The sequence below is a fragment of the Podarcis cretensis genome (assembly GCF_951804945.1).
Source record: "Podarcis cretensis genome assembly, chromosome: 9".
In the NCBI taxonomy this organism is placed as follows: Eukaryota; Metazoa; Chordata; class Lepidosauria; order Squamata; family Lacertidae; genus Podarcis; species Podarcis cretensis.
The window spans coordinates 32,264,082-32,290,783 of NC_137178.1; the positions used below are offsets into that span (position 1 = coordinate 32,264,082).

At 38.9% G+C, this 26,702-nt stretch overlaps 1 protein-coding gene across 1 annotated transcript; it reads left to right on the plus strand.

Moving 5' to 3' along the window:
* The first annotated feature begins 11 nt into the window (after positions 1 to 11).
* Positions 12 to 26,428, plus strand: HSPA4L (heat shock protein family A (Hsp70) member 4 like). The gene is made up of 19 exons (XM_079990360.1): positions 12 to 261; positions 6,091 to 6,148; positions 6,269 to 6,409; positions 7,155 to 7,277; positions 9,819 to 9,918; positions 10,897 to 11,030; positions 12,725 to 12,969; positions 13,057 to 13,133; positions 13,849 to 14,000; positions 14,413 to 14,519; positions 15,506 to 15,639; positions 17,819 to 18,018; positions 19,843 to 19,944; positions 20,465 to 20,602; positions 20,895 to 21,020; positions 22,855 to 22,962; positions 24,474 to 24,593; positions 25,228 to 25,389; positions 26,205 to 26,428. The coding sequence occupies exons 1-19, from the start codon at positions 155 to 157 to the stop codon at positions 26,385 to 26,387; spliced, it is 2,517 nt and encodes an 838-aa protein (XP_079846486.1). The 5' UTR covers positions 12 to 154; the 3' UTR covers positions 26,388 to 26,428.
* Positions 26,429 to 26,702: the final 274 nt, after the last annotated feature.

Here is a 26,702-nt window from a genome sequence, read left to right on the forward strand (position 1 = left end):
GGTGGCTGTTGCTCCGCAGTGAGTGAGAGAGCGAGCGAGGAACCGCGTCGCAGCAACAGCCGCAGCCGACAGCAGCGCCCGCCCGACGAGGCACCTCCGCCACAGCAGCGGGCAAGCGGGGGGAGGAAGAAAGGGGACCACACCCGGCGCAGCCATGTCTGTGGTGGGCATCGACCTGGGCTTCCAGAACTGCTACATCGCGGTGGCGAGGAGCGGCGGCATCGAAACCATCGCCAACGAATACAGCGACCGCTGCACCCCGTGAGTAACCGGCCTTCTCGCCGCCGCCGCCGCCGCCGCCGGCCTCCCAACCGTCATTTGGTCTTAGGCCCCGAGAAGGAAAGTGGCCCCCCTCCAACTACCGCCCCCGGCACGCTCTCCCCCCCCACCCCAAATAACTACCGGCTTCCTCACCTTACGCAGCAACTACCGGCCGTCTCCCCACCGCATAATGAGCTTCGAATGAGAAACGGCCGGGCGCCGGTGTCTCGCCTCTCTCTCCTTCAGCCGCTGCCCGCGACGGCCGGGCGCCTCCATTTTCATTCATGTACCCCTTGCTCTCTTCGCCGCACCCCCGTCCTTTTAATTTCCCCCCTCCCAAGGATTGATTGCATTCATCTCGCTTAAATTCGTGACGCTCCGCACCCCCGATTCTCCGCAAGAGAACGGTCTGGGGGTTGTTGTTTTTTTAACCTCCCTCGGAAATTAATCACTATGATGACAGGTCTGGATCTCCTTCAGCCTTTAAGGGCTTGGAACCCACTTTTAGCCGCAACCTATAATGGGGGCTGTGGACCCTCTTCCTACTTACTTTTTTAAAAACCATGCTTATATCTTTACTTGGGGGGGGGTCTTTCGCCATCTCATCGTCCTTCTGAATTTTACTTCTCTTTGAAAATAATCCCCCTCTCCATTTTTTTTAAATGGTAGAAGTATTGGTGTGCAACTCGAGTCTTAGATCACAACCCCATGGTTGAAACCCTGTGTCCTGCAGGTTACAGCATCAAATAATCCCGAGGGAATTATTTCGTGCATTACTCAGTGTTCTGTTCTTTTCGTGAGCTCTTCACTATACGACTTAATTAAGTTTGGACAGGGGGGAAAGAATAAAGCATTTTCCTACTTGGTAAATAACCCCAGATGGTTGGACAGTGTTCTCAAAGCTACCAACACGAGTTTGACCAAACTCCGGGAGGCAGTGGAAGACAGGAGTGCCTGGCATGCTTTGGTCCATGGGGTCACACAACTAAAAGACAACAAAAATAACCCCAAGGTTTCAATATTGACACAATCTTTCCAGAAGCTTGAAAGGTGACTATAATACTTTACATGAACAAAATAAAATACTCAGTTTAGGGGTAATTCTGATTGCAGCAATGTGCAACATTTACAGTCCATCCTCTGAATTCACCATATTGGAGTTGTGTGGATAAAAAGGAAAGGCAGGATAGAAGGGATAAAAGTTGACGCAGCTCTTCTTCTCTTTTTACACCCCACACCCTTCTGTCTGACCTGTTACTACTTGTTCAGTTGCCTCACCTGGATGTAGGGCATGGAAGGTGATGTCAGTGAATAGTTGGTGTGCTGTATGTATAATAACAGAGTATGCAAGAGTAGGTGGAGATTCCTCATTCTCCCTTGTTTCCATGGGTTACAGCGAGAAGTGGTAAATGAGCAGTATCTCTGTGTAGTTATTCTAGCACAAACTAGGGATTCACATAACAAAAAGCAAGGGATCTGTAATTGCTGGCTTTCTGTCTCTTTGAAAAGCAAGCTTATTGCTAGGAAAGCTTATAACTATTCATTAATCACTTAAATATAGCATAAATGTAGTGAGGATGTGAAAACATGATTATAGGAAAGGTTAGAATGTTCATGCAAGAACTTTTTTGTTGGATCAGACCATAAGTTCAGTATTTGAACGCTCACAGCCAGGTCACAAAGATATTTCTTTTCAGCATTTTGCTTCTTTGAGATACTGCCTCTGAAACAGATGGAATGGGATTGGAATAATGGGAAAGCAAAAGTAATAAGGGATGGACATTATATGGCAGTTATATTAGGGTCCTGTTTGCAAACAGTGCTAAATTATAGTTTAGCAATTACTGGGGAGAACCTTGGCTTGCAGGCGCTGGGTTTATGCACTCCAGACCCTTCTCTCTTCTCCTTCATAGCTGTTGTTGAGGCATACTAGGACCATAAAGCATTGTTTGCTCCTGAATTGTTTAATTTAAAATGCCCGTCAATTCTAGTCTCTTGGTGGTGTCTGTTCTGGAGAAGTAGGGAGCATGTGAGCCCAACGTTTGCTCAGCCTTGTTTTCATAGTGCTAAACTATGGCTTAGCATTGCATCTATACCTAGACTTCATTGCTGTTGAGGATAAAAGCTAAAGGTTAAGGAATAGCTTTACTTTTTAATAAGTGTATTACATGGCTACTAGAAAGGTTTCACAGAAAATTTACCATAAATTTTTAATGACAATTACAAGAAATAATGTATGGGGACAAATGCTGAAGAGTCCCTCTCTTCTCTCCCTCTCCCCATCGAATACTTTTCTGTGAACCGCCCTGAGACCTCTGGGTATAGGGCGGTATATAAATTCAATAAATAATAATAATACCGAGGTAGCTTAGTTATCAGATGAAAAACATAAGAACCTGCTGGATCAGACCTGTGGCAGGTCTAGTCCAGCATCCTGTTCTTGCAGTGATTCCCAGCAACTGGTATTCAGGGGTATACTGCTTCTAGCAGTGAAAGTAGAACAGCCATCATGGCTAGCAGCCATTGATAGCCATATCTTCCATGAATTTGTCTGATTTTCTTTTAAAGCCATCCAACTTGGTGGTCATCACTACTTCTTGGAGGAGCATATTCTATACTTTAGTTATGAGTTCTGTGAATAATTTATTCTTCCCTTAGTCTGTCTTAAATCCTTCATTGGATTACCCATCGCTTCTGATGTTAATGAAAGAAGGAGAAAAACCTTTCTTTCTCCACTTCTCCCACACCATGCATAATTTTATAAACTTCTATCATGTCTCCTTTTAGAAGAGTAGTCATGTTCTACTCTTCGTGACTCCATGAACCTGAGCACGCCAGGCACTCCTGTCTTCCAGTGCCTCCCGCAGTTTGGTTCTCTAAACTAAAAAGCCCCAAATATTGTAATATTTCCTCACTGGGAAGTTGATATAGTCCCTTGATCAATTTGGTTGCCCTTTTCTGACCCTTTTCCATTTCCACAGTAGCTTTGGTAGCTATCCTATCACCCTAAGGGTCAGTTGCTGCCAGTTCAGACCCCATGAATGCATATGTGAAATTCATTTATTTTTGCCCCAGTGTGCATCACTTTACAATTGTGTACATTGATCTGCATTTGCTGTTTTACTGCCCATTAATTCAGTTAGGAGAGATCCTTTTGGAGCTCTTCTCAGTCATTTTTTGTTTTAATCTCCCTGAACAATTTAGCCAGCAAACCTGACTACCACACTATTCAATCTCTAAATAATTCATGAACAAGTTAAAAAACACAGGTCTCAATACAGATTCCTGGGGAGTGACACTTTCTACATTCCTTCATTGACAGTGCTGTCCATTTATTCTCATTCTTTGCTTCCTGTTTCTTAACCAATACCCACTCTTCAAACTTTTGTATGTAAAGGACTCGCTAGATGCAGCTATTCAAGGCTGTTGGAATTCTAGCCAAGGAGAGCACCAAAATAAGTTTTACTATTGGAACCATTAAAGGAACAGATCTCTCATGCTATGAAGTTTCCAAGCTCTCTTAAATAGCTCTTGTAAAATCATAATTTAAACTTAACAGTGTAAGTACCATGGTGGGAAGCTCATGATCTGGGTTGCCCTAGTAGAATGGGAGAACCCAGCTCCTGGAGATAAAATTTAGCCAATCTCTGCTTATATCCTAAGAATCCTAGTCCACTAAATTGGTAATACAAAATGAGCTTCCATAATCTTGGGAAACATGCCTGATCAAAAGATAATTGAAGTGGGGTATTCCTAAGCTAACTCAAAATGCCATGTTTTCTATTTCGAGCCTCATGCAGTTCATTGAGGTCAGAGAAGCCCAAAATTTTCTGATTTGTATTAGACCTGATGATGTAGTCTAGCTCCTGGAGAACATACAGTTACAGTGGTGCCTCGCAAGACGAAATTAATTCGTTCCGCGAGTCTCTTCATCTTGCGGTTTTTTTGTCTTGCGAAGCACCCCTATTAGCGGATTAGCGCTATTAGCGGCTTAGCGGATTAGAAAAAGGGGGGGAGGGGCAAGACTCGCAAGACGTTTTCGTCTTGCGAAGCAAGCCCATAGGGGAATTCGTCTTGCGAAGCGCCTCGAAAAACGGAAAACCCTTTCGTCTAGCGGGTTTTTCGTCTTGCGAGGCATTCGTCTTGCGGGGCACCACTGTATCAGTATGCTGCATCCGGACCTTAGGTTTCCTAAAATTTAGCACTTTGGCCTTTTCATAGTTATACAAACATTCAAGGAGCTACTCTAAAGAAGAAAGTCCCAAATGATGTATCAGATCTTTTTAGTATAAGGCTGGTTTTGGATGTTTAGGTTTTATGGCTTCGTTCTTGTTGTGACACTTGGAATTACAGAAGTAAGATACTGTTTGCAATTGCTGTTTTGAAGCTGCATTGGAAGGCTTGGTAGTGCTGAAAACTGGGAATGCTCTTCACAAGGAAGTAACCCTGTAAAAATCTGCTCCTAAAACTCCCTGTCATTTGAGGATTTGAAAATTGTGAAGGAGGATGATTACCTGCACAAATAATCAGTGCATGTAAAATGAAGTTGCTGTTGATTGATGCAATGCATCCCATGGTGCAGTACATCCAGTGAACCAAAAAACTGTAATAAACAAGATATTTGTAATTTCCCAGGCATTTGAATGCTTTGGGAGGAAGGGAGGGATAGAAATATAATAAATGAAAATAATAAACAATTATTTCAGGACCTCACGTGCACCAACTTTAAAGTGCTCAAGAGTTTTAAAAACCCTTATTATGAATCTTACAATGATCATACATGTAGGATAAGAATAATGACTTCTGCTCTTTAGGCTGATAAGGAGCTGTAAATTAACTAGGCATGAATTGATTAGGAAGTGCTTAAAAGGCAGTATTGAGGCATATATATATCTGAGACTATAATTATTCTTAGTAATGGGCAGCAAGAAAACAATAACTATGGAAAATAATATGTACAAGTTTTTTTTGTTAGTTTTTTTAATTTAAATCATGCCATGCAATATGCAAGCAAAATGTACTGTGGGCAAAGACTCTCTTATTTCCTATCCCACATTGCTGAAAAATTACTGTCTGCAATTAAAACAAGAATTAGCTTTGGGTCGCACACCAGGGGGTATCCATGTTCTTGGCTATGAAGTGCAACTGTGCCTCTTTGAAAAAATGGAGGGTGGTGCATCACTCCATGTGGAAAAAATGAAAAAAGGCTAAGGCTGGCATTAGTCAGTCTTGGGCTTATACTTACTTTTCTGGCTGAAGAAAGTCAATATATACAACAGAACTGAGGCAGTCGTTAACTAACATTATACTATCAGGCAAATGTGTACTTTAAACTAACTGTATTACCCAGTTCCTTTGTTTGTGACATCTCCAAAGGGGCTGTGTTTTTGTTAGAAAAAGATGTAAATTTGACAATCTTACTAGAATGCATTACATAGAATTCTCCATATGTTAGCTCACCAATTTCTGAGATAGATTCTTGAGATTAAGACCATCTGTCCTTTTAAGGATGGATGAATAAAGCAAGTTGGCTGAATTTGAATACATGTGGAGAGTGTCAAGATGATAGTTCAAGGTTCTGCTTTGCAAATTATGCTAATGGTTGAGTTTTTGAGATGCAGGTGTGAGTTCAGTCTGTTTGTGTGATTGCTATTTGTTCTAGTACCACAGTGGTTTACTTGCATGGTTTTGCTACTAAGATAACTAATGACACAACTTTAATCGTGTGTGATGGAAAGAAAATCTGCTTGTTTCAGAAATAAGTCTCCCCAACTGCCTGTTTATTCTTTTCTGGACTCATTTGAAAATTGAATATCTTTTATATTTCAGAGCTTGTATATCACTAGGAGCTAAAGCCCGGACTATTGGAAATGCAGCAAAGAGCCAGGTAAACATTAAACTATTAGTACTTTAGTGAAAGCTGTTGTCATTCCAAGCAGCAGTTCTTGATTCTCATGAGAATTTATAACCATTGGAAATTAGTAATGGCAATTTTATACTTCAACAGATTATCACAAATATTAAGAATACATTGCATGGGTTCAAAAAACTGCACGGGAGAGCATTTGATGATCCATTTATAAAAGCTGAAAGAGCCAAACTGCCCTATGAGCTTCAGAAGTTGCCTAATGGGAGTGTTGGAGTAAAGGTGAGTGTTCCAGCCCGTCTTGCAATATCTACATTTAAACTGTTAATATTTATGGTGCTTTGTGCATCCTATCAAACGATCCCTTCAGTTTGATTTGCCAGATTGTTCAATGCCAAAACAGGGCAGTGTTGATGATTTGATGAGATAGATCTGAACATTTGCACAAGGTATAACGGAGATACTGAATGTGCTCACATAAAGCTGTCTGTGCATCTTTGGAGGCACTTCTCAAATGGGAGATGAGGCAGATGGCAACTGGAAGACGGCCTTTCTGATGGTTGTGTGGCAGCAAAGAAAGACCATTTGTTTGCCCTTTTCCATATCATTATTCTAAAGTAATCTTATCTGTAGTTTTTGTTCTTTTGTTTTATTTATTTAAAGTGTTCTCTCTGTGTGTGAACACTGTAAGTGTATATATATGTAACACTGTAAGTCAGAATTCCCATATTGTGATTGGTTGTTGATTCCTGTTCAGTGTACATTTAGTCTCATCTGCCCAATGAATGTACCTTCACGACATGTTAGTTGCATGCATGATTTACCTTTAGGTATGCATACAAAATATCTTGAGTGGATATCTGACACGTCCATGGGGCATTTTATATTGTAGTTCAGAGGGCTATTAAATGTTGTGGCAATATTTTGGAAGATTGCATTAAACATTTATTGGAAACACATTATGATAAAATGTAACACTTCTGGGGTACTCTGTGCTTTAATGGATACTGTTTTCCTTTTGTTGCAGGTACGATACTTGGATGAGGAGAGACCCTTTGCAATTGAACAGGTTACAGGCATGCTCTTGGTTAAGCTTAAAGATACGTCAGAAAGTGCACTTAAGAAACCTGTAGCAGATTGTGTAATTTCAGTAAGTTGGCGTTTTATGACTTTAATATGCTTAACATCAATTGTGTGGTATTCTATTGGGGAATATCAAAATGTTGCTTAAAAGGAAACATAAATATGCTAAGATGGTTATGCTCTGCAGAATATTTACCATAATTTCTCTTGAGTTTTTCCAGCTGGTAACACTTATAGAAATGTGAGCAACAGAAGTCCTTTCATTTACTGTTGTACTCAGTGCTGTAAAATCTTTTCAAAGACAGGCTTCAGGTAAAGTTGAAGGTTGACCTACTTAGTTTTACTGTGTTCTCTATGAATAAGGATGCAAGAGGGAGAGACTAGCTCGGTGGTAAGTCACATGTTGCAGTCTTAGAAACCTTGGGCAGCCTGAGTAGCTAATACTTAGCTTGGTAGACAGACAGGTCTGGTTCACACAAAATGATAAGCCATGGTTTGGTTAACCAGTGTGATTTGTTTGAATATGTGAGCCCAGCCCAGCAGACTAACTATGGTTTATTTTCTGTCAACAAACCATACTGTGAAGCCATTGGGTTTTTTTCTCTTGGTTTTAGAACCATGGCTTGTTTTAACAATGATGGACCCAGCAGCCTCACTTAAACTTTTGGTTTTTTTAACCATTCCACTCCAGATGCTCTCTGATAAAAGGGTTCAAGGCAAGAATAGCTAGAATACAAGTCAAGCTTTGGAGAAACAAGCTGTTGCTTGTTTGCTCATTTGCAAGATGATTCCTGAGTTGTTGAATAAATTGTGGCTTAGCATTAAGTGTAAATGAAGCCAATATCTGACATGGTGCAAGGCTGCATCCTCTTTTCAATGGGAAAGGAGTCCAGGTTCAGGGAGTCAAGTTAACCAGCCTTTGATATAGAAGAAGCATCAAAATGCATGGACAGGAAGTAGTTTTACTGTGACAGATTGATAGAAGCTGTACTTTTTTGTTTAGTAAATTGGTACCCACTAGAATCAAGTATTTCATGCAGCTTTGGATAAAAAGTAAGAAATCCGAATTCAGCCCAGGAACCAAGCTTTTAGAATCTGACTGGAAGCATGCATTTTGGTATGTGTACATGATATTAAAGGTAAAGGTAAAGGTACCCCTGCCCGTACGGGCCAGTCTTGACAGACTCTGGGGTTGTGCGCCCATCTCACTTAAGAGGCCAGGGGCCAGCGCTGTCCGGAGACACTTCCGGGTCACGTGGCCAGCGTGACATCGCTGCTCTGGCCAGAGCCAGAGCCGCACACGGAAACGCCGTTTACCTTCCCGCTGGTAAGCGGTCCCTATTTATCTACTTGCACCCGGAGGTGCTTTCGAACTGCTAGGTTGGCAGGCGCTGGGACCGAGCAGCGGGAGCGCACCCCGCCGCAGGGATTCGAACCGCCGACCTTTCGATCGGCAAGCCCTAGGCGCTGAGGCTTTAACCCACAGCGCCACCTGCGTCCCGTGTACATGATATTACCTTCCATAATATACCACTTCTGCAAATATCACTATTAGATTACAACACTCATGTCACTTTGTGTTATATTTGACTAGAAAGAACGTAAAGGAATGTATAGGCTAACATTAAAGGCTTGATTTTTTGTTGTCAAATGAGCCTCACCAACTGGGAAAACGACCAACAACACTCCTGTAGATGTTCTCAGTGATCAAGCTGGGATGTAAGGGTTCAGGCAGTCCCTGAGCTACTCTGGACCTAATTTGTAAATTAATAAAATAACCTTGAACTTGGCTTGGTAGTAATTTTTATTTTGAATCTAGATTCAGTTTGAACAGAAATGTTAAACAAACTTGATCCCTTTAATAAATTTCCATGCATAGTCATAACACAACACCAGCATGAGCACCATCAAAAAGACTTCTATCCAGCACTTTGCTGCCATTATTCTCTTGTCACTCCTTCTGTGGCTCTCTTAAGTCCTTACTTTTTCTGCCCATTCCATGTCCCTTCTATCAAAGCCCTTCACATCCTTGTTCGTCCCTCTATATTTCTCCATTTTAATATCCTGATGCACCTCTGACTGTTTTCTTTACTCTTTAAGCTCCATCACCCTCTGTGGTCCAAAGGACTCTTCCTTCCTCAGCTCTTTATACCTTGAACTGCTTCCCAAACACCTCAGTTAAGCTACCTTGAAATTCAAAGCCCATATTTCATTAGGCTTTTGGCACACACCAAATGTCCCTATACCCTAAACCTGAGTATATGCAACTGAAATACCAGTAAATGGATATTATATCCCTATTTACACTTATTGTCTTGTTCTTCTTTTGTCTCCCTTGTGCTGGACTATGGATAAGTTATTCAGGATAAGGATCAGTCTTCCTGTACTTACTAATACTGAAAACCTAAAAACTGCAGTGATTTCAGCATGTCTACTTAACTGGAATGTGAATTGAACTATTTAAGTACTATGCATTAATAGACTTATATCTGCTTAAATGGAGTATTTTTGAGTTTTACAGTGCAATAAGATGTTTGGAATATGCCTTGTGTGAAATTCATTAGCAAAAAAGGAATGCAGTGAAGCTAATAAAACATTTTTTCAACAGATCCCAAGTTTCTTTACTGATGCTGAAAGAAGGTCAGTAATGGCTGCTGCGCAAGTAGCAGGTTTAAACTGCCTGAGGTTAATGAATGAAACTACAGCAGGTAAACTTGTGGCTTTGATTATTACTATATAGCATACAGCTCAGTTTAGAATCAAATTTACATTGAGTGTCAAGATGTAAACCTGAGCAATTGCTGAAATGATGCACTATATCATGACCCCCTAGGGGAGCCTGTTTACAGGTAAACTACTCTATAGTAGAGGTGGGAGATTAAGGCAATGTATATACAAATCCATCATAGTTTTTAATCTTACTCTGAGATGTCTCATTTATCTCCTTACACGTTTTTAATCAAAACATTTTGAAGATGAGTGTTTAAAATGTCACTTCTTCATGATGGCTTTTAATTTGGCAGTATCCAAAATGCCACTTAAATACTTACATGTACTTTTGGATAGATCTTGATACACAAAACTTTCTAAGTTGTTACAGTTACCATCATAAAGCTATTGATGACACATTCCGTCTGTTTTAATAATAATAGCTAGACAAAATTGCTGATCATGTGTGGATTCTGGCTTCATTGGTTACCTAGCCTTTTGATTCCAACAGGACATTGGAATATAGGAGCATATACGGAATCGTTTGCTCTTTCTGTCTTTCCATGTTTTAAATCAAGTGCAAAACACCATAATTGGATAATTCAGACACTGATTGTATTTAGATATAAAATGGTTTGGATCTTATCCATTGCTGTTGTTCTGCTAGCACAACAGATACCTGCTTGCACAATGAAGCTTTCCCCTCCTCTGTCCAAAGGTTTGGCGGACCCTCCAGATAAGATTTTGAGGGTATGCTGGGAGCAGGAAACAGAACTCCACGCAAATAACACTGAATACAGTCCCTTTTTCTGTTAGAGAAGATAATATATTATTCTAATGCAAGTAAAGCAGAATTCTTGGAAGAGCCTGAAGATATATAATGCCTTTTTAGTTTATTCATGATTCTATAATGTATTTCATAATAGTATTCTAATGCTACTTAAATTTCACAAAATTTATTCTTTACTGTCTTGCAGTTGCACTGGCCTATGGAATTTATAAACAGGATCTACCAACCCCAGAGGAGAGACCAAGGAATGTGGTTTTTGTTGATATGGGACACTCTGCATACCAAATTTCTGTTTGTGCTTTTAACAAAGGAAAATTAAAGGTAAAATATTGAACTGACATGTGATTCAGAAAAGTAAAGAAGCATAGGAAATTATCACAATTACCAGTAATTCATATGCTATAATGGGCTGCTGCAAATCAGTGTCTGGTACTGTGACCATTCCTTTAGATCAGGCAATCCTTTCTGAAATGCATATAAAGAAATATGATTTGCCTACTACTTCATCCTAACCTAGTTTTTTTGTTATTGTGGCATGACAATAACAAAAACTTCTTTTCTGAAGGAGGCTGTATAACATTTTTTCCAAAATCCTGTCCTTAGTACCAGTGCATCAGGATATAAAACATCTACTCATCCTCGTATTACTTTGTGGCAGTCAAAACATGTCCGTCCCCTCTTATTCAGGTGCAAATGCTGGTTTTGAATCCTATCATACCACATTGGCAGGGGCAGGGAGGGAAAGCTATCCATGCCATAAACTTTGCCAACACTTGCTCAGACTCCAAACACTGCTGACATGTGACTCCCAACAGATTACCCACATAGGAATGCAGCCCTAGATTAAAATACTTTTACCACCCTGCTTTAGAGGGTTGGTATCTAACTTGAATGCATTTCACTCTTTATGTAGCTGAATAAGTTGTCTCTAGCTTATAAATAGTTAAGTGTATTAGTAAACATTTTAGACATTAAAAATGCTTGTATTTCCCATTAGAGTAACAAGCATCTTCAAAACTTCCTAGAAAATAAGTGAGCCAAAAGCAGTTTGACATGTCAATATATTGGGCAAAATCCAGCATAATGCAAGTCAACTTTCACTTATGCACAGGACTTCTCTCCTGTTCCCTCACACCCTCCTTAAATTTTAGGAATGCACAGGAGGCTACAGGGACAGGGAAAAGGTGAAGTCCCATTGCATAAACCATAAGTCCATTCCATAACCACACAGAGACACCATTTATCTCTTATTACTGCAGCTTTTTGGCAGAGGATGGTGAAGACTAAATCTTAAAGCCACAAAGAGATTCATACATGTTTGATCCAACTTTCACGAAGGCAGCAGAAGCTGAAATATCACCTATCTGTTTATTTATCCATGGATACCAACTGTTTGGTTTAAGAGGTTTAGAAGCAAATTATGGTGTAGCTTTAATCTCTGCCATCTTTGCAAAACAGTTAACATTTTTGGACTGCTACTAAAAGATGTTTATAGTAAGCATTGCATTAAACTTACTGCACGATACTAACTTCCTGGGAGGCATAAAATTAACATATTTGGCACCTCCTAAGATAATTATTCAACTGGGTCTTTGCTGGTCATTGAACCCAAGCCTTTGAGAATTGTCTGGCTACTGTGGTTCTTGCTCTTTTTACTGTATGCATTAGATTTTAATGGACTGTTTTTATTGTATTGGTATTTACAGACTGTATCCAATGCTGCAGCTCCAGTTGTGCAACAGACTGCTCTGTAACAGAACTTCTCTCTCTCTTCTTCTTCCATCCCCACCCCACAATCATAATCAGCTCCAGAGGGTTGGGGGACCCTTTGGAGCAGTTCTTGGGTTACACAGAGGGAATAGAAGTCACATTTTGGAAGAAGAACTTTACTTGCACAGCATTTGATGCAACTCATGTGTTTTAAACTGCCCTACTGGTGGTATGAAGGACAGTATTAAAAAGTGTTAAATAACTTCCTTTCCTTACCACTATCATGCTGCATTTTAACTTCATAGGTACTGGCTGCTACATTTGACCCATTTTTGGGTGGTAGAAACTTTGATGAGGCTTTGGTAGATTACTTCTGCGAAGAGTTCAGATCAAAGTATAAATTAAACGTGAAGGACAATCCTCGAGCACTGCTGCGTCTGTATCAGGAATGTGAAAAACTGAAGAAGCTTATGAGTGCCAATGCCTCTGATCTTCCCATGAACATAGAATGCTTCATGAATGACATTGATGTCTCTAGTAAGATGAACAGGTATTGTGTTCAGTTTTGTATAAGGGTTAAATAAAAAAGTAGTCATTTCTGTCCATAATACTTAATGGATTCCTCCCTTTTAAACAGGGCTCAGTTTGAACAGTTGTGTGCATCGCTTCTGGCCAGAGTAGAACCTCCTCTGAGAGCAGTGATGGAACAAGCAAGTAAGTGAAAATTGCTTCAGCTTATTATGAATACCTGTCTTCTGCTTGTCTTCAATCTAAAGTTCTTGTTTGCCAGTCTGACCAGTATTTATTAATACATTATTTATTTTTAAAATTTATATACCACTAGAGTGTTCCTGGCATTAGGCAATCAGGACAGATTAGGGATTCTGCTGGATTACTGCCTACCTCGCTGCCCAGCAGTCTCCCCGCCTGAGCTGACAGCTGGTTTCGGAGGTGATGTTGAAGACCCCCAGATTTCTGGTTTTGGGAGACTTCAACATCCATGCCAAGCTGGCTGACTGGGGTGGCTCAGGACTTCATGGCTGCCATGATGACAATGGGGCTGTCCCAACATGTCACTGGCCCAACACATGTGAGGTGATGGGAGAGTTAGGGGCAAACATTGTAGGACAAGGTTTGTCAAAGGGATGGGAGGTTGAAGGGGTTTGGATTAGATGTAAAGGGAGGGGATGGCAGTGTTGGATAGGTAGGCTGGGTTGGCAAGCAATGTGAGCAGCAGTGGCAATCCCTAATAAAGAAATATTTGCCACAGTCATGTATACAGTCATGGCGTGGAGTCCCAGTTTTAACAGCAAAAGGGACATATCGTTCCTCTCCCTAAGTACTTTTCCCCAGGCACAGAGTTCCAGTATAAAAACTGCAGTATCTTCTCTAACTATGGAAGCAAATTGTCTGCTTATGTGTCTACTAGAACTGCAGCGTGAAGATATTTACAGCATAGAAATAGTAGGTGGAGCAACTCGAATTCCAGCAGTGAAGGAGCAGATTAGTAAATTTTTCTGCAAGGAGATAAGTACCACACTTAATGCTGATGAAGCTGTTGCAAGAGGCTGTGCGTTGCAGGTATGTTTACTTAACAATATTTCATTAGTCAGCAATATTAATATTTCTGGGATTGGTAATTTGACCTCAATGAGACATGCTATAATTATAGTGGGATTTGGACCAGGCCATCATAGTGAAAATTGCAAGGCACTGGTATAATGCCATATTTTAATTGTTCACACTATTTTTTTGTAGTAATTTCTATTTTGAGTTCTTTTTGAAAGCTATATACTTTTTATTGGGGAAGAGAGTTGCCATTCTTTCTCTTCTTATTCCTTGCATATCCTTTTTGTGCTGGTGGCTAGTGTAACAGGTCTTCATGAAAATCATTACTTTGTGAAATTAAATGTATGTGGCTGCTCATAAAACCAGACACAAAGCAAATATGTAATAATCACAAGACTTAGTGATATTTTATCTTTTTTCCTAGTGTGCAATTCTTTCTCCAGCATTTAAAGTCCGTGAGTTTTCCATCACAGATGTTGTTCCATACTCAATTACTCTGAGGTGGCAGTCATCTTATGAGGAGGGGACAGGGTAAGAATTTGAGCAACGTTCCAAATAGTGTGTCAAAGGGTCAGTAAATATATGAGTTAGATTTGCTATTTGTAATACAGTAAAATTTCTAAAAATGTGCATTGGATGTAAGCAAAGCAGAGATACACAATCACTTTGACATAGACATTCCTATGAAGAGCTTTTCTTTTTTCCTGTTTTGCTTGATAACATGGTCTTGTGTCCTTTCATAGTAAGCTAGATAGTTAACACATGCTGGAAAACATTTGTGTGTCCCATGCTATACAGATAACTAGGGATCTTTTTAACCTCCAGCTTTCTAGGGAAGGAAACTAGGACAGGAGCACATCATGCAGATTCGTTTGCCATGTTCACCTTGGCAAGCATTCCTCTCTCTTGTAGTGTGAGCACCTCTGAAACTCATGATGACATAAAGAGCCATCCCCTGCCTTTATTCTTATGAGATGTACTCATAGTGGGGAAGAGGAGCGCAGGGAAATACAGCCATGCTGGGCATCAGAGGTACTTGGAGCACCCCTGAAGCTTAGCATCACTGGGAAGAGAGCACCCAAGCTCTTTTCCTCTTGGTTTCAAACTCAGGAGGAGAATTGGGACTTGTCCTTAACCTTGTGCTGGACTTTGGAGATGTACCACAAGCATCTCCAAATCTCAGTATGATACCTGAGATGAGATCCTGCACCTCCTAGGTAAAGTTAGTAGTGACAACAAATTTTGGGCAGATACCAAGGATTTTCTTATAACGTCTCCTCTTTCTTTCCACAAACTCTCTTAATATTACAGGAGAACTGGGAAAAGGATATAGTTGAATTATAGATTCTTTTAAGTTTGAGTCAACACATGCAAATAAAAATGCCTGCAAATAAAAATACCTGCACCTCCGAAACTCATGAATGAAACTCTGAAATGCCTGATGTTTTATTGTTGTTGTAACTTGTATGGTGTACAAACTTTCGTATGGTGTATAAAGATTATTTTATTTTTTGTAGTGAATGTGAAGTATTCTGCAAAAACCATGCTGCTCCATTCTCAAAAGTTATTACTTTCCACAAGAAGGAGCCTTTTGAGCTGGAAGCATTTTACACCCATCCACATGACATTCCTTATCCTGATACAAGAATAGGTAACATGTTCCTTTACTTCTTGAGCTTGGCATTACAGTGTGTTCTAACTTTGAGAAGGAACCATTGTTTCAAAAACTCAAATACTAGTGTAACAAAATTAAGAAATGGTTAGTCTCAGAACCAGTCTTTGAATCCACTCATGTAAAGTGCTTTCATTTACACTTTGTCCTTGAATATATTTAATGTTTAGCTTTTCTGCTTCATTTACTTAAGACTGTATTTCTCCCTTTGAATCCAGACCTCTGTATTTAAAGAACTATGTGACAATCCTCATTCCCAGGGGAGCTTAGGATTTCAGTTTTTTGAACAGTGTCTTGCCAGTAGTGTTTTTTGAACAGTGTCTTGCCAGGCTTGCATTGCAAGTCTGTTGGAGAAATTTTCAAAACCAGTTTGATACGGCAAGAAGTACCTGCCATTTAAAAGTTAAAAGTAAAAGATTCTATGAGTTGGCTCTGAGTGAACCCAAAGTTGCTCTTTGGATTCCAAGCTCAGTAGTGTTTCAACAGATAATTTAAACAACTTGTACTGCAAAATTCTAGCAATACTTAGCTGAGGAATGATAGCTGTGAGTTTACAGTGGGCAGAGGGAAATAACATGAATACAGTAGTTGTCAAAAGGGACGCGGGTGGCGCTGTGCTCTAAACCGCTGAGCCTCTTGGGCTTACTGATCAGAAGGTTGGCGGTTCGAATCCCCGCAATGGGGTAAGCTCCCGTTGCTCAGTCCCAGCTCCTGCCAACCTAGCAGTTCGAAAGCACACCAAAAAGTGCAAGTAGATAAATAGGTACCGCTCTGGTGGGAAGGTAAACGGCGTTTCCGTGCGCTGCTCTGGTTTTGGTGTTCCATTGCGCCAGAAGCAGCTTAGTCATGCTGGCCACATGACCCGGAAAAACTGTCTGCGGAAAACGCTGGCTCTTTTGGCCTGTAAAGCGAGATGAGCACCGCAACCCCAGAGTCGTCTGCGACGGGACTTAACTGTCAGGGGTCCTTTACCTTTTTTTAGTAGTTGTCAAAGTAGAGGCACAACACTGTCATTTGCAAGGCAGAAGCCACTTAAAGTGCAGTTTGGCCTCCATTGACTGCTTCCATTCAGTATTAATATGTTCTGGCTTGGCTGTGTAAGGCAGTGGAGTGGCACATCCTTACGGCCATCATGCCAGGCAGCTGTTTCCCTCCTTTCTCTTAATTTTGCTGGTAGAGGTTCTAATTTGCTTTTGGGCTATTTTGACTTCTCCCTGTATCTGTAAGTGTTCTGCTTCTCTGGCATATCTTCCTTGCTGTATTTCCTTTTTCCTAGCAACCGTTGGGTATTCCAGTCTGGGATGAAGCTACAATTGGGAGCTGAAACAGCTTTTCTTACCTACATGGGCTCATTGCTTTTAGATTAAACAATCATAGTGGTACCTTGATATTATTTTAAATTAAAGCTTTTCTTTTCTACAGTGTAGTTGCATAAGTTCAGAAGGTCAGTTCCTGTCAGGAGTATGTGATGACTGAATCATCTGTCTCAGGGCACAGTAACAGACAGTACTTTGTGGTCTTTTTGTGTGCCTAGGCAGATCAACATTTGAGCTCTTAGGAGCTTATCAGGAAGGCAGGGACTTATGCACCTCTGTGCATGTGCCCTGAAGGCTAGGACAGGCATCTGCATAGCTCAGGAAGTTTCCAAATGTTGATCTGTGCAGAAACAGAACCAGTACATACAGAGCCAGAACCCATGTCAAGAGCAAAAGTCCTTTAGCTTGAGTCAGATGTCACTCAGTGTGTTTATAATCCCACAGTAATTTAATTAAATAGTGAGCACTGGCAAAATAGATCTTCTGGTTCGAGTTTGTAGAATATTGAAATGTTAAATAGCGTACATCACATTACAATGCACATTGCTGGTGAGTCACTCTGTCTACTGTGCCATCATCTTTTCAGCTGTAGATTTGTTTCAAAAGTTTATCTTGTCCTTGTTGGGGACAGAAGCAATATAGGTGCTTCTGATCAGAGGCAGCCTTCATAAAACATCTTTATGAACAAGTTGTAATCTAGGAGTTGCTAGTTGCTAACATTTACTTTTTTAAAATGTGTAAATAAATGTAAGTAATCGTGAGGTAACTAAATGAATTTGGGCTTAGCACCAAAAAAAACAAGTCTACAAGCCAATGTCCAATGTCTGCTTTGTATTGTTCAGGTCATTTTGTTATTCAGAACGTTGGACCCCAACATGATGGTGACAATTCAAAAGTGAAAGTGAAAGTTCGAGTTAATGTCCATGGAATCTTCAGTGTGGCTAATGCATCTGTGATAGAGAAGCAACATTCAGAAGGTGATCCAAGCGATATTGCTATGGATACAGAATTGCCTTGCAAGAATCCAAGCAAAGAGGAGCTGGTATGTTAAACTATGAAATCCTCTCACAACTACAAGTAGAACATAATTTTTACTAAAATTTTATTTTTTAACGATCTACTGAAAAATCTACTTGCTTAAGTATCCCCTTATTCTGGAAGTTTTTAAACATTTTACTAAAACAACTTCTTACTGAAGGTGAGCAGTTGATGCTTGTGTTTGTCTGTCTTTGAGGCATACAAGTAACCTGAATATCTGCTAAACCTGGTTTTTAAAATTTAAAATGTCCTGAATACTAAGTAGAAAAATGCTTTTCTCATTAAAAAGTAACCATATTTAATGTCTAAGTCTTGTTTTCTGTGGTGTACCAACTAATTATCTTCTGTTTCTACTATGATGTATATCAGCAATTAGCTTTCATAATTGAGGATGACTTCTTTGACTCTGAGGATGAGGTTTGTTTATATATGTAGCATTCAGTTTGCTTTAAGATAGCAAAGATATTTTTCCCTCAGTTTGTTCCTTTTCTGAGAAAAGTGGGACATAAATGAAAGAAATCTTTTCAGAAAAGGAAGTCCTTAAGTACTTGGCAATAGCTATGCATTTCAGAATTAAAATACTACCAGTCTTGGTTTTAATATTGAGATATTTACATCTTAATATTCTATAAGATAATTCAATGTCTTTAGCAAAAAATACTTCTCATCTAGTGGTTTGTTAACTGCTTCAAAACTAATTATTAAATGAAGCATGCTATTGATGCCAGTGTAGACACTCAAAACTAGTAAACGGTATAAAAATACTTGTCTAAATTTTTTATTTACTGAAATCTCATATACAGGATGAATGCTCTGCTATCCCTGACTTCTTATGCTTCTGTATCCCTCTGTGACTCCTTGTTGTATTAGTTTGCTAGGTTTGGGGCCTATACCGTAGGTTCTTTCCACCATCTGTTTCTTGCTGTACTCCTGCTTACCACTGTAGCTGAGTTTAAATCTTCCCATTTTTCTTCTCAGCTTTTTATTTTTGTAAGTTAGAGGAAGTCCCTAGTTGCAATGCTGTTTTTTTCTATATTATATTTTTGGGCTTCTTTGATATATTGTGACAGTGTATGTCAAAAAAATCAGATTACTTCTAAACTGTCACTAATGTTGTATTTATAAGATAGGCATTTGGCAGAGCAGTTTAAACCTCTTTACACTGGCCTTGGAGAGGAGAAAGAGGTTGGATTGGGTGAAGGTGCCAAATAGCCAGGCAGAAACTAGCAGAAAGCCCTGAAATGGGAGGGGACTGGTTTCCAGGCTGGTTCCACTCCTGTCATGTGGCTGCATCAGGCTCAATCCAGACCAGCTTGCCTCATCATCTCAAGATTTATACAGAGATCCACCTGTCCCCTTCTTCTGTCACATCCAGCAATGCGGATGCAATGGTGGCCCTGCTAGTTAGTGTGTTAAACCCCACTGAGCAGCGACCAGAATCTAATAGAATATGAAAGGATTCAGGACCCATAGTTCTGAAAAGTTTTGGCTTCATTTGGGGTTAATCAACTCCATCCTCTTGTCGTCTTTCATTTGTTTTCCAGTATTGTGGGAGTAATCTAATTGCCACCATTTAGAATTTCATGATCAGAATATTTCATGATCAGAATATCCTTGCCTTTATCATGTTGAAGCAACCAAGGCTTGAGAAGCCTTAAACATTATGCTAAGAGTAACAGTTACGTGCTTCAAGTAAACAAGCACTAGTTAAGTAAAGTGCTTTTTTTACTAATACATCTTGTCTGATTGCACAAAGCTGCTATGTAGATGACTAGAGTACACCTTCCTGTAAAGTTTAGTGTGGAGGTAAAACTTCTCTTTTTTATAGGCTAAAATGCAGGTTGATCAAGATGATGGCAATCACAAGAACCAACATGAGCAGCATAATCAAGGCGATGAGGAAGTTGATCATATAAGCTGTGAAGGAAAGGTCAGTATGAAATAGCAAAGATAAGTTTGAGGACCTCAAATCTTAGAATAGGAATGGCTCTTGTCCGAAACTGCTAAGAAGTTGATGGGGAAATCCCCTTGTACTCTTGTTTGATCAGTCTGCAGTAACTTACTTAAATATAGCCAGGAGTTTTGCTATCTAGGCATTAAACACTCATTCAAGTGCTAATGGGCTTCAAGTGCATCCTGTGACACAGAGAATTAAGATAGCCTTACACACCCTCAATAGAAACTGATGCACTAGCTTTTCTTTGGTTGTTAATCTAAAGCGCTTCTAAGAGGATTTTCTATTTAAGCATTGCTTGAACTAGCTTCCTTGCTTGACTTAAGTGTCATCCAAAAAATCCTGCAGCATCTGCAGATGCTAAACAGTAATATTATCCTTCTGTGGATCTTTCATCTTAAAATGGTATTGCGTCAAATCTTTATATGACACACTTTTGTACACTGGGTTCAAATATTCTGAATGTTGACATATATTTCAATGTGTAATTCTTCAGACTGCTTCAGGCGACAAGATTGACACAGCTCAGTCTGGCAAAACTAAAGCAAAGATCAAGAGTATTGATCTCCCTATCCAGGTTAACCTATACAGACAGGTGGGACAGGACGTTATTAACTGCTACATTGAAAATGAGGTAAGGATACAGAGTTATTCCATGTCTGTAAAGCAGATGTCTCAATTCTAGATTAAATAAAAGAATTAGAAGAAACTGAGTTATAATAGTCTATTACAGTTAAGTGATGGAATATTGTATTTTTTTATTCATAAGTTTACCAAGTTTAGAGTACATGACAGTGTGGTTGGTTCAGTTCAACAGATTCCAGAGTCTGCAGAGGTTTGTTGTGGAAGATTCCCAAAATCATATTTGAAAAAAATAACATCTCTGTACTTGGCAAGATTTAAAATGACTTAAAATTTTCTTACAGGGGAAGATGGTAATGCAAGACAAGCTGGAGAAGGAGAAAAATGATGCCAAAAATGCTGTTGAAGAGTATGTGTATGATCTAAGAGACAAGCTCTGTGGTGTCTATGAAAAATTCATCACTGAAGATGTAAGAATCGTAGTGTATTTATAACATGAGGAATCTGTTTAATTGGCAAATCATACTGAAAGAATAGGAGGGTGGCTGGTGCCAGAAAAGTGCAGTGTGCCTTAAATTGCAGCTGCACTATAGCATTGAATTCACCCTACTGTATTTTCATTAAACAGCACAGATAACAAAGTGAAAAGTTTTTGAAGGCATAAGTCTTTGTCACATTGGAGAGTTCTGGCAATTAGTCTGGCATAGGTCTTGCAGAGCTCTTGAAGATCTTTGCCGTCACCTCTTTAAATCAGCATTTTACTTGTATTTTTGAAGTTCTAATACAGGATTGTAATGTTTAAACTGGTCCCATAAGTTAATTCTTAAAATTGATTTTGGAGTTATATTATATTAGAAAATTAAAAATTCCCACTGTTACAAGACTTTATGTTTTGAAAAATCCATTTTGCATAAAAGTAGTAACATAATGAATGTACACAATGCTAATCAAACAGGGCAACTTGAATGAATAAAACAGCAGGCAAATGAAATTTGTAATTTTAACAGGAACTGTACCCAGATTCCTATGCATGCTGAAGCATGTATGTTTATTGTTTTCACTGCTTTCAGTTTTTTCTTATATTCTAAGTAATGTAAGGGAAGTTCCTATTATCACTTCATGTCATAAAATATATACAAATATTACTATATACAAATATTCTAATAATCATTTCCAGGTAAAACATTGAATTTGAATATAACATTTAAGTCATACGAAGTATGCTTTAGGAAGAAAAGTCAATCAAATATTTCAGATCAAGTACTTTGTGGACTATTGGAGAAAAACTTTCAATATTTGTACAGCATATTCTAAATTAACATGGCATACTTTAGGGTAGCAGAAACTGATTTTTTAGTTGACTACAGTAATTAGTTAAAAGAAAGATAATTTGATGTATTGATTCACTGTAAATACATTTGCATATTACCTAAAACATTAATGTTCCTTTTTGAAATATGAGGGAAAGTGTGAAGTAATAAAGAATCAATAAACGTATCTTTCATTTTTAGAGAAAAGCCACATGTCATTTTCGCTTCCAGTTTTTTTATAATAACATACTGAAGCCAAAACAAGCTCAAAATATATGGGTGTGCTTTTAACTTTCAATCCTATCAATTTAAAATTTTTCTGACCTATATGCATTTCAGCTACAGCTTCAGAATTTCATCCCCCCCCCCCATTTTGTTGACTTTCCTGCATTTCCTATTGCTACATTTGTCACAAATCACTTGATGAATATATATTGGAATGGGAAAAAATAAATTAGTGTGGCTTTCTGTATGACTATAGATTTAAGTGTACTACATTTTAACTACAGCAACACTAAAATAAATGAGCAGGATATTTCAGAGAGAAGCTTAAATGGAATTATAGCCTTCATACATTGCTTGACTAATTAACCATTAGATTTAATTTACTTAGCTTTACCTTGTCCTGTCATTCAGGCTGTGGCTGAGTCACACAGATTGTTAATGTTTATGCAGAAATTATGAGGGGTAAAGCAAGGACACGATACCCTTGGAATAATTGTAGCAAAACTCAATTTCTGCTAGCTGTTTCTATACCTTAGCATAATGCATGGGACCCAGTTAGCATTCCAGTTTAGTTTTTAATACCATTATAGCTGAAGTGCTGAAACTATGTCCCCCTTTTCTGTAAAATTCTGTAAAACTCAATTTCCTATAAAACATTATTGTTACAGTGTCAGTATTGGATATCAGTGTTTGTAGCTGAATGCATTCTTACACAGCTTCTGTTTTCACACATTCAAAATGGCAAGGCTTTTTGTATTGCTTTTTCTAGGATTCAAGAAAGATAACTTTAATGTTGGAGGACACAGAAAACTGGCTTTATGAAGATGGAGAAGACCAACCAAAACATGTATATGTGGAAAAACTTCAGGAAATGAAAGTAAGACCTGTATTTTAAGAAGTGTAATAATTGAATGTCGTAGATATGTGGACTAGTAGCTTTGCTGTCTTAAAGCCACTGAAATTTGACCAGAGACAGCAAGAGATTCAAGATGTCACAAGAGCATTAATTAAAGTTGATTAAGTGGAGTAGTTGAAAGTACTATAGCTTTAGACTGACTTTGTGTACTGATATCAGCATTTTCTTCAGTATACCTCTCGGTAAATGAACTAAGCCTTCAACCTGCACACTTGTAGAAAAATATATTATACCTTCCTGCCAACCCAAGTACCTTATGGTGACTGACTATAAAATTAAAATTAATAAAAAAACAATCAGGTAGTTAGTCCTTCATGGGTTGAGGCTTACACCCAGCCTGTTGTTTGTTGTGACTCCTGGTAGAAGATGCAAGAAGAACCAGGGGACCAGAGGCACAAAGTTATTTGCAAGTCTCCCTACCAGCCCCCAAAAAACCTTGGCTAGAGATCATGATTTGCTTGGACTGAAACAAGCCTTGATTCCCAGTGTGGACATAATGCTAAACCAGTGGTTGTTTCTCCAGCACCAGGAAAGGAGCAGAGTGGCTCTGATAAGGTGGCTTATGGTTTACCATGACATTGAAACTGGGTTTTCATTTGCCTCCTAAAACAGTAGCCTTCCAAAATAAAATCATCTTCAAGGACCAGTGAAAAACATTGAGAGAGGGGACCAGCTGCACTTTACAAGGCAAGATGTTCCATAATCTCAGTGCAGCAATAGAAAACGCCCCCTTTCAGGTTCTGTCCAGCTATGCCTTCACCTAGGCAGGACTTGTATTACTCCCTCACTGAGCAAGACTTTCTCATCTGTGGTGCTGATAATGTGTGTCACAGCTACTTGTTGATGATTAATTTCATTTTCCTGGCATTTGTCTCCTACACTTCCAAACCAAAGTTGGTAAGAGGAAATTAGAGTTCGGGATGTACTAGCTCTGGATTTCTTGTATCAAGCGTTAGTTGGAATTTGATGGTCTCCAACTTCATGAATTGGTTCCAGACCTGCTGTTCTAGGAACAGAAAGCCGCCTCTTGTTCACAGAAGTGAGTCTGATCCAGCAGAGGCTCCCACTCTACTAGGCACTCCTGCAAGCAGTAGGGAGGGGTTTGCTCCTCCTGTGCTGTTTGAGAAGGCCTTGAACTCTGGAGCGGATTGTGGAGGGAAATAGCATATCCCCTTCCACCCACAAGAGCAGTCAGGTTGTAGAGCTTGGATCTACGACTCTGGATTCAACCCTTTGATTCTAAATACAGTAGAGAAGAGAGGCTTACTAATGCTGGTATGTGAGCCACTTTTCTGTTTCCCCAGCAAAGTAACTAGTTCATTTGCTTCCCCAGATTGCCATTTTTTTTTTCCTGTAGGTTTACAAGGAATTCTGCTTACTAGTTCCAAAAATATGCTACCTTTTATTCATGCTTTCTCCAGTTTTTAGAGAATACTTTTTAAATACCTCAACTTCTGCTTCTTCTGTTGTAGAAATTTGGCGGTCCTATTCATGATAGATACATGGAACATGAAGAGAGGCCTAAAGCATTAAATGATTTGGGAAAGAAACTCCAGCTGCTTATGAAAGCTGTAGAAGGATACAAAAATAAGGTAGGTCCATAAGATTTACAGGATAGTTCTAATAATACTGTATTGAACTCCTGTATAACTTACCTAATCTACAAATTATTTGTCAACAAAATATTTTGAAAGAGGGTAAAATGTGTCTCCTTTAAACAGAAACAAATATGTCTTCTTTTTCATCTTGTAGTGTCTTGTTTTTTTTCTTTAACATCCTTAACATACTATATTCACAATTAAACATTTCTTCTGTGGTATGTAACAATTGATAATATATTTTATGTCTAAGCTTTGTTTGTCCATCAGTAAATAAGATGGAGTGACTTTTCACAAATTGTATTTCCAAACCTAGAGTTCCTTTTAATATATAATTACTCAAGTTTGCAAAATTGTGCTGTTTGGAAAAGACCGTAGCATAGAGAAGAGATGCAGAACTCCTGGCTCATAGATTGGATGTGGCCCATGAATATGGTATTCTGATTTTTCTGATTTGCTTGCTGATAGCAAATCATGATTTATCAGTTCACACATCATACGTAACCATAGTTATGCTTCCTTAATAATAGTCTGGAATGACTTCAGAAATGAGCGTATGTATTCATTACCTTTCTGAATTCTGAATTTAAATAACTTATCAATAATTACAAAATTTTTCCTCCTCTAGGATGAAAAATATGATCACATTGATCCTGTTGATATGGAAAAAGTTGAAAAGTATACCAGTGAAGCAATGAATTGGTTGAACTCAAAAATGAATGCACAGAACAGGCTGAGTCTCACCCAGGATCCTGTTGTGAAAGTGGCAGAAATAACAGCGAAATCTAAGGTAAATGTGAAATTTCTGTGAATGAAATGGGATTAGTATGGATAGACCAAGAAATGAATGAATATTCCAAATAATAGAAGGGGATAACAAACATTTCTGTTAAAGTTAATAAAAAGGATATCAGTAGTACAGTTACTCTTTAGCATCTATACACGGTGAGCTCCATCTACCATAACTGTTAATGTGACCCATCTGTAGACACAGGGCTTTGAATCACAGTGTCTCAGTATGGTGACACCAAAAATCAGCTAAAGCTTTGATTGATGCAGAAGAATTTGGCTTGGATCTTCAAGTTTCACTCCATCAATGGAAGGAGCATCTGTTGTTTTTCTTACACTAAATGTGCATAAAGGGTATATAGGTGTTTTTGTGTATGTCTGTGCGCATGCCTGCATATATTGCAGGTAAAACCATATATCTGTTTTGAAAACCCTGTGTTCTGATATTTGGCAACAATTTAGATTGATTGAAAATGTGCAGTAGATTTTGACTAGCAATGGATAATTTCTGTCTCTGGATAAGCAAGAAGCAATTTCCTATGTGTGCCATTTAGCATACTTCACAGAAAGCTTGATGATTCAACAATTGGAGCAGATAATAATGTAGCTAACAAGATTTGTAGCAGTTTCCATTATCTGAAGGCTCTTCAAGCTGATTTGTAAACAGTTGCTTAATACCAGAATCTTTCAGTTATGGGCAGATCTTTAGTGAAATAATTACCCCCAGGTATACCTCCCAAATACCATATCATAATCCATTACATTCGTATTTTTTGCCAACTTACCATATTTTTCCCCTCTTCATTTTAATAACAGGAACTGGACAGTTTATGTAACCCTATTATTTACAAGCCTAAGCCCAAGGCAGAGCCACTGTCTGAAGATCAGTCAAAATCTAGTGAACACAATGGACCAATGAATGGACAGAGTGGTGCTGACACAAAATCAGAGGACAGTTGCCAGCAGCCTAAATCATCTGAAGAAATGGATGTGGACTAAGTTTTGCATTTCTTTCAGTCCATTAAAAGCAGTGCAAGTAATCAGAGGGTCCATCTTTCTTTTATGTCTGATTCACACTACAGATGTTCAGTTAGTCAACTTTCTGTCCTTTGTTCTTTGCAGTAGGTTTGAAAGTGTTTTTCTATTTGAGTGCATTCCCATTGTTCATTCCATGATACCGCTTATGTGGAGCGTTAGTTGAATGTAGATTGTAAAAGTCAGTTTAAGCTTTCCCGATATATTTTATATCAAATAGGCAGAATTGCTATATAAATGACAACAATCTACCTTATTTAAAGCTTTTATTGTGGGTAA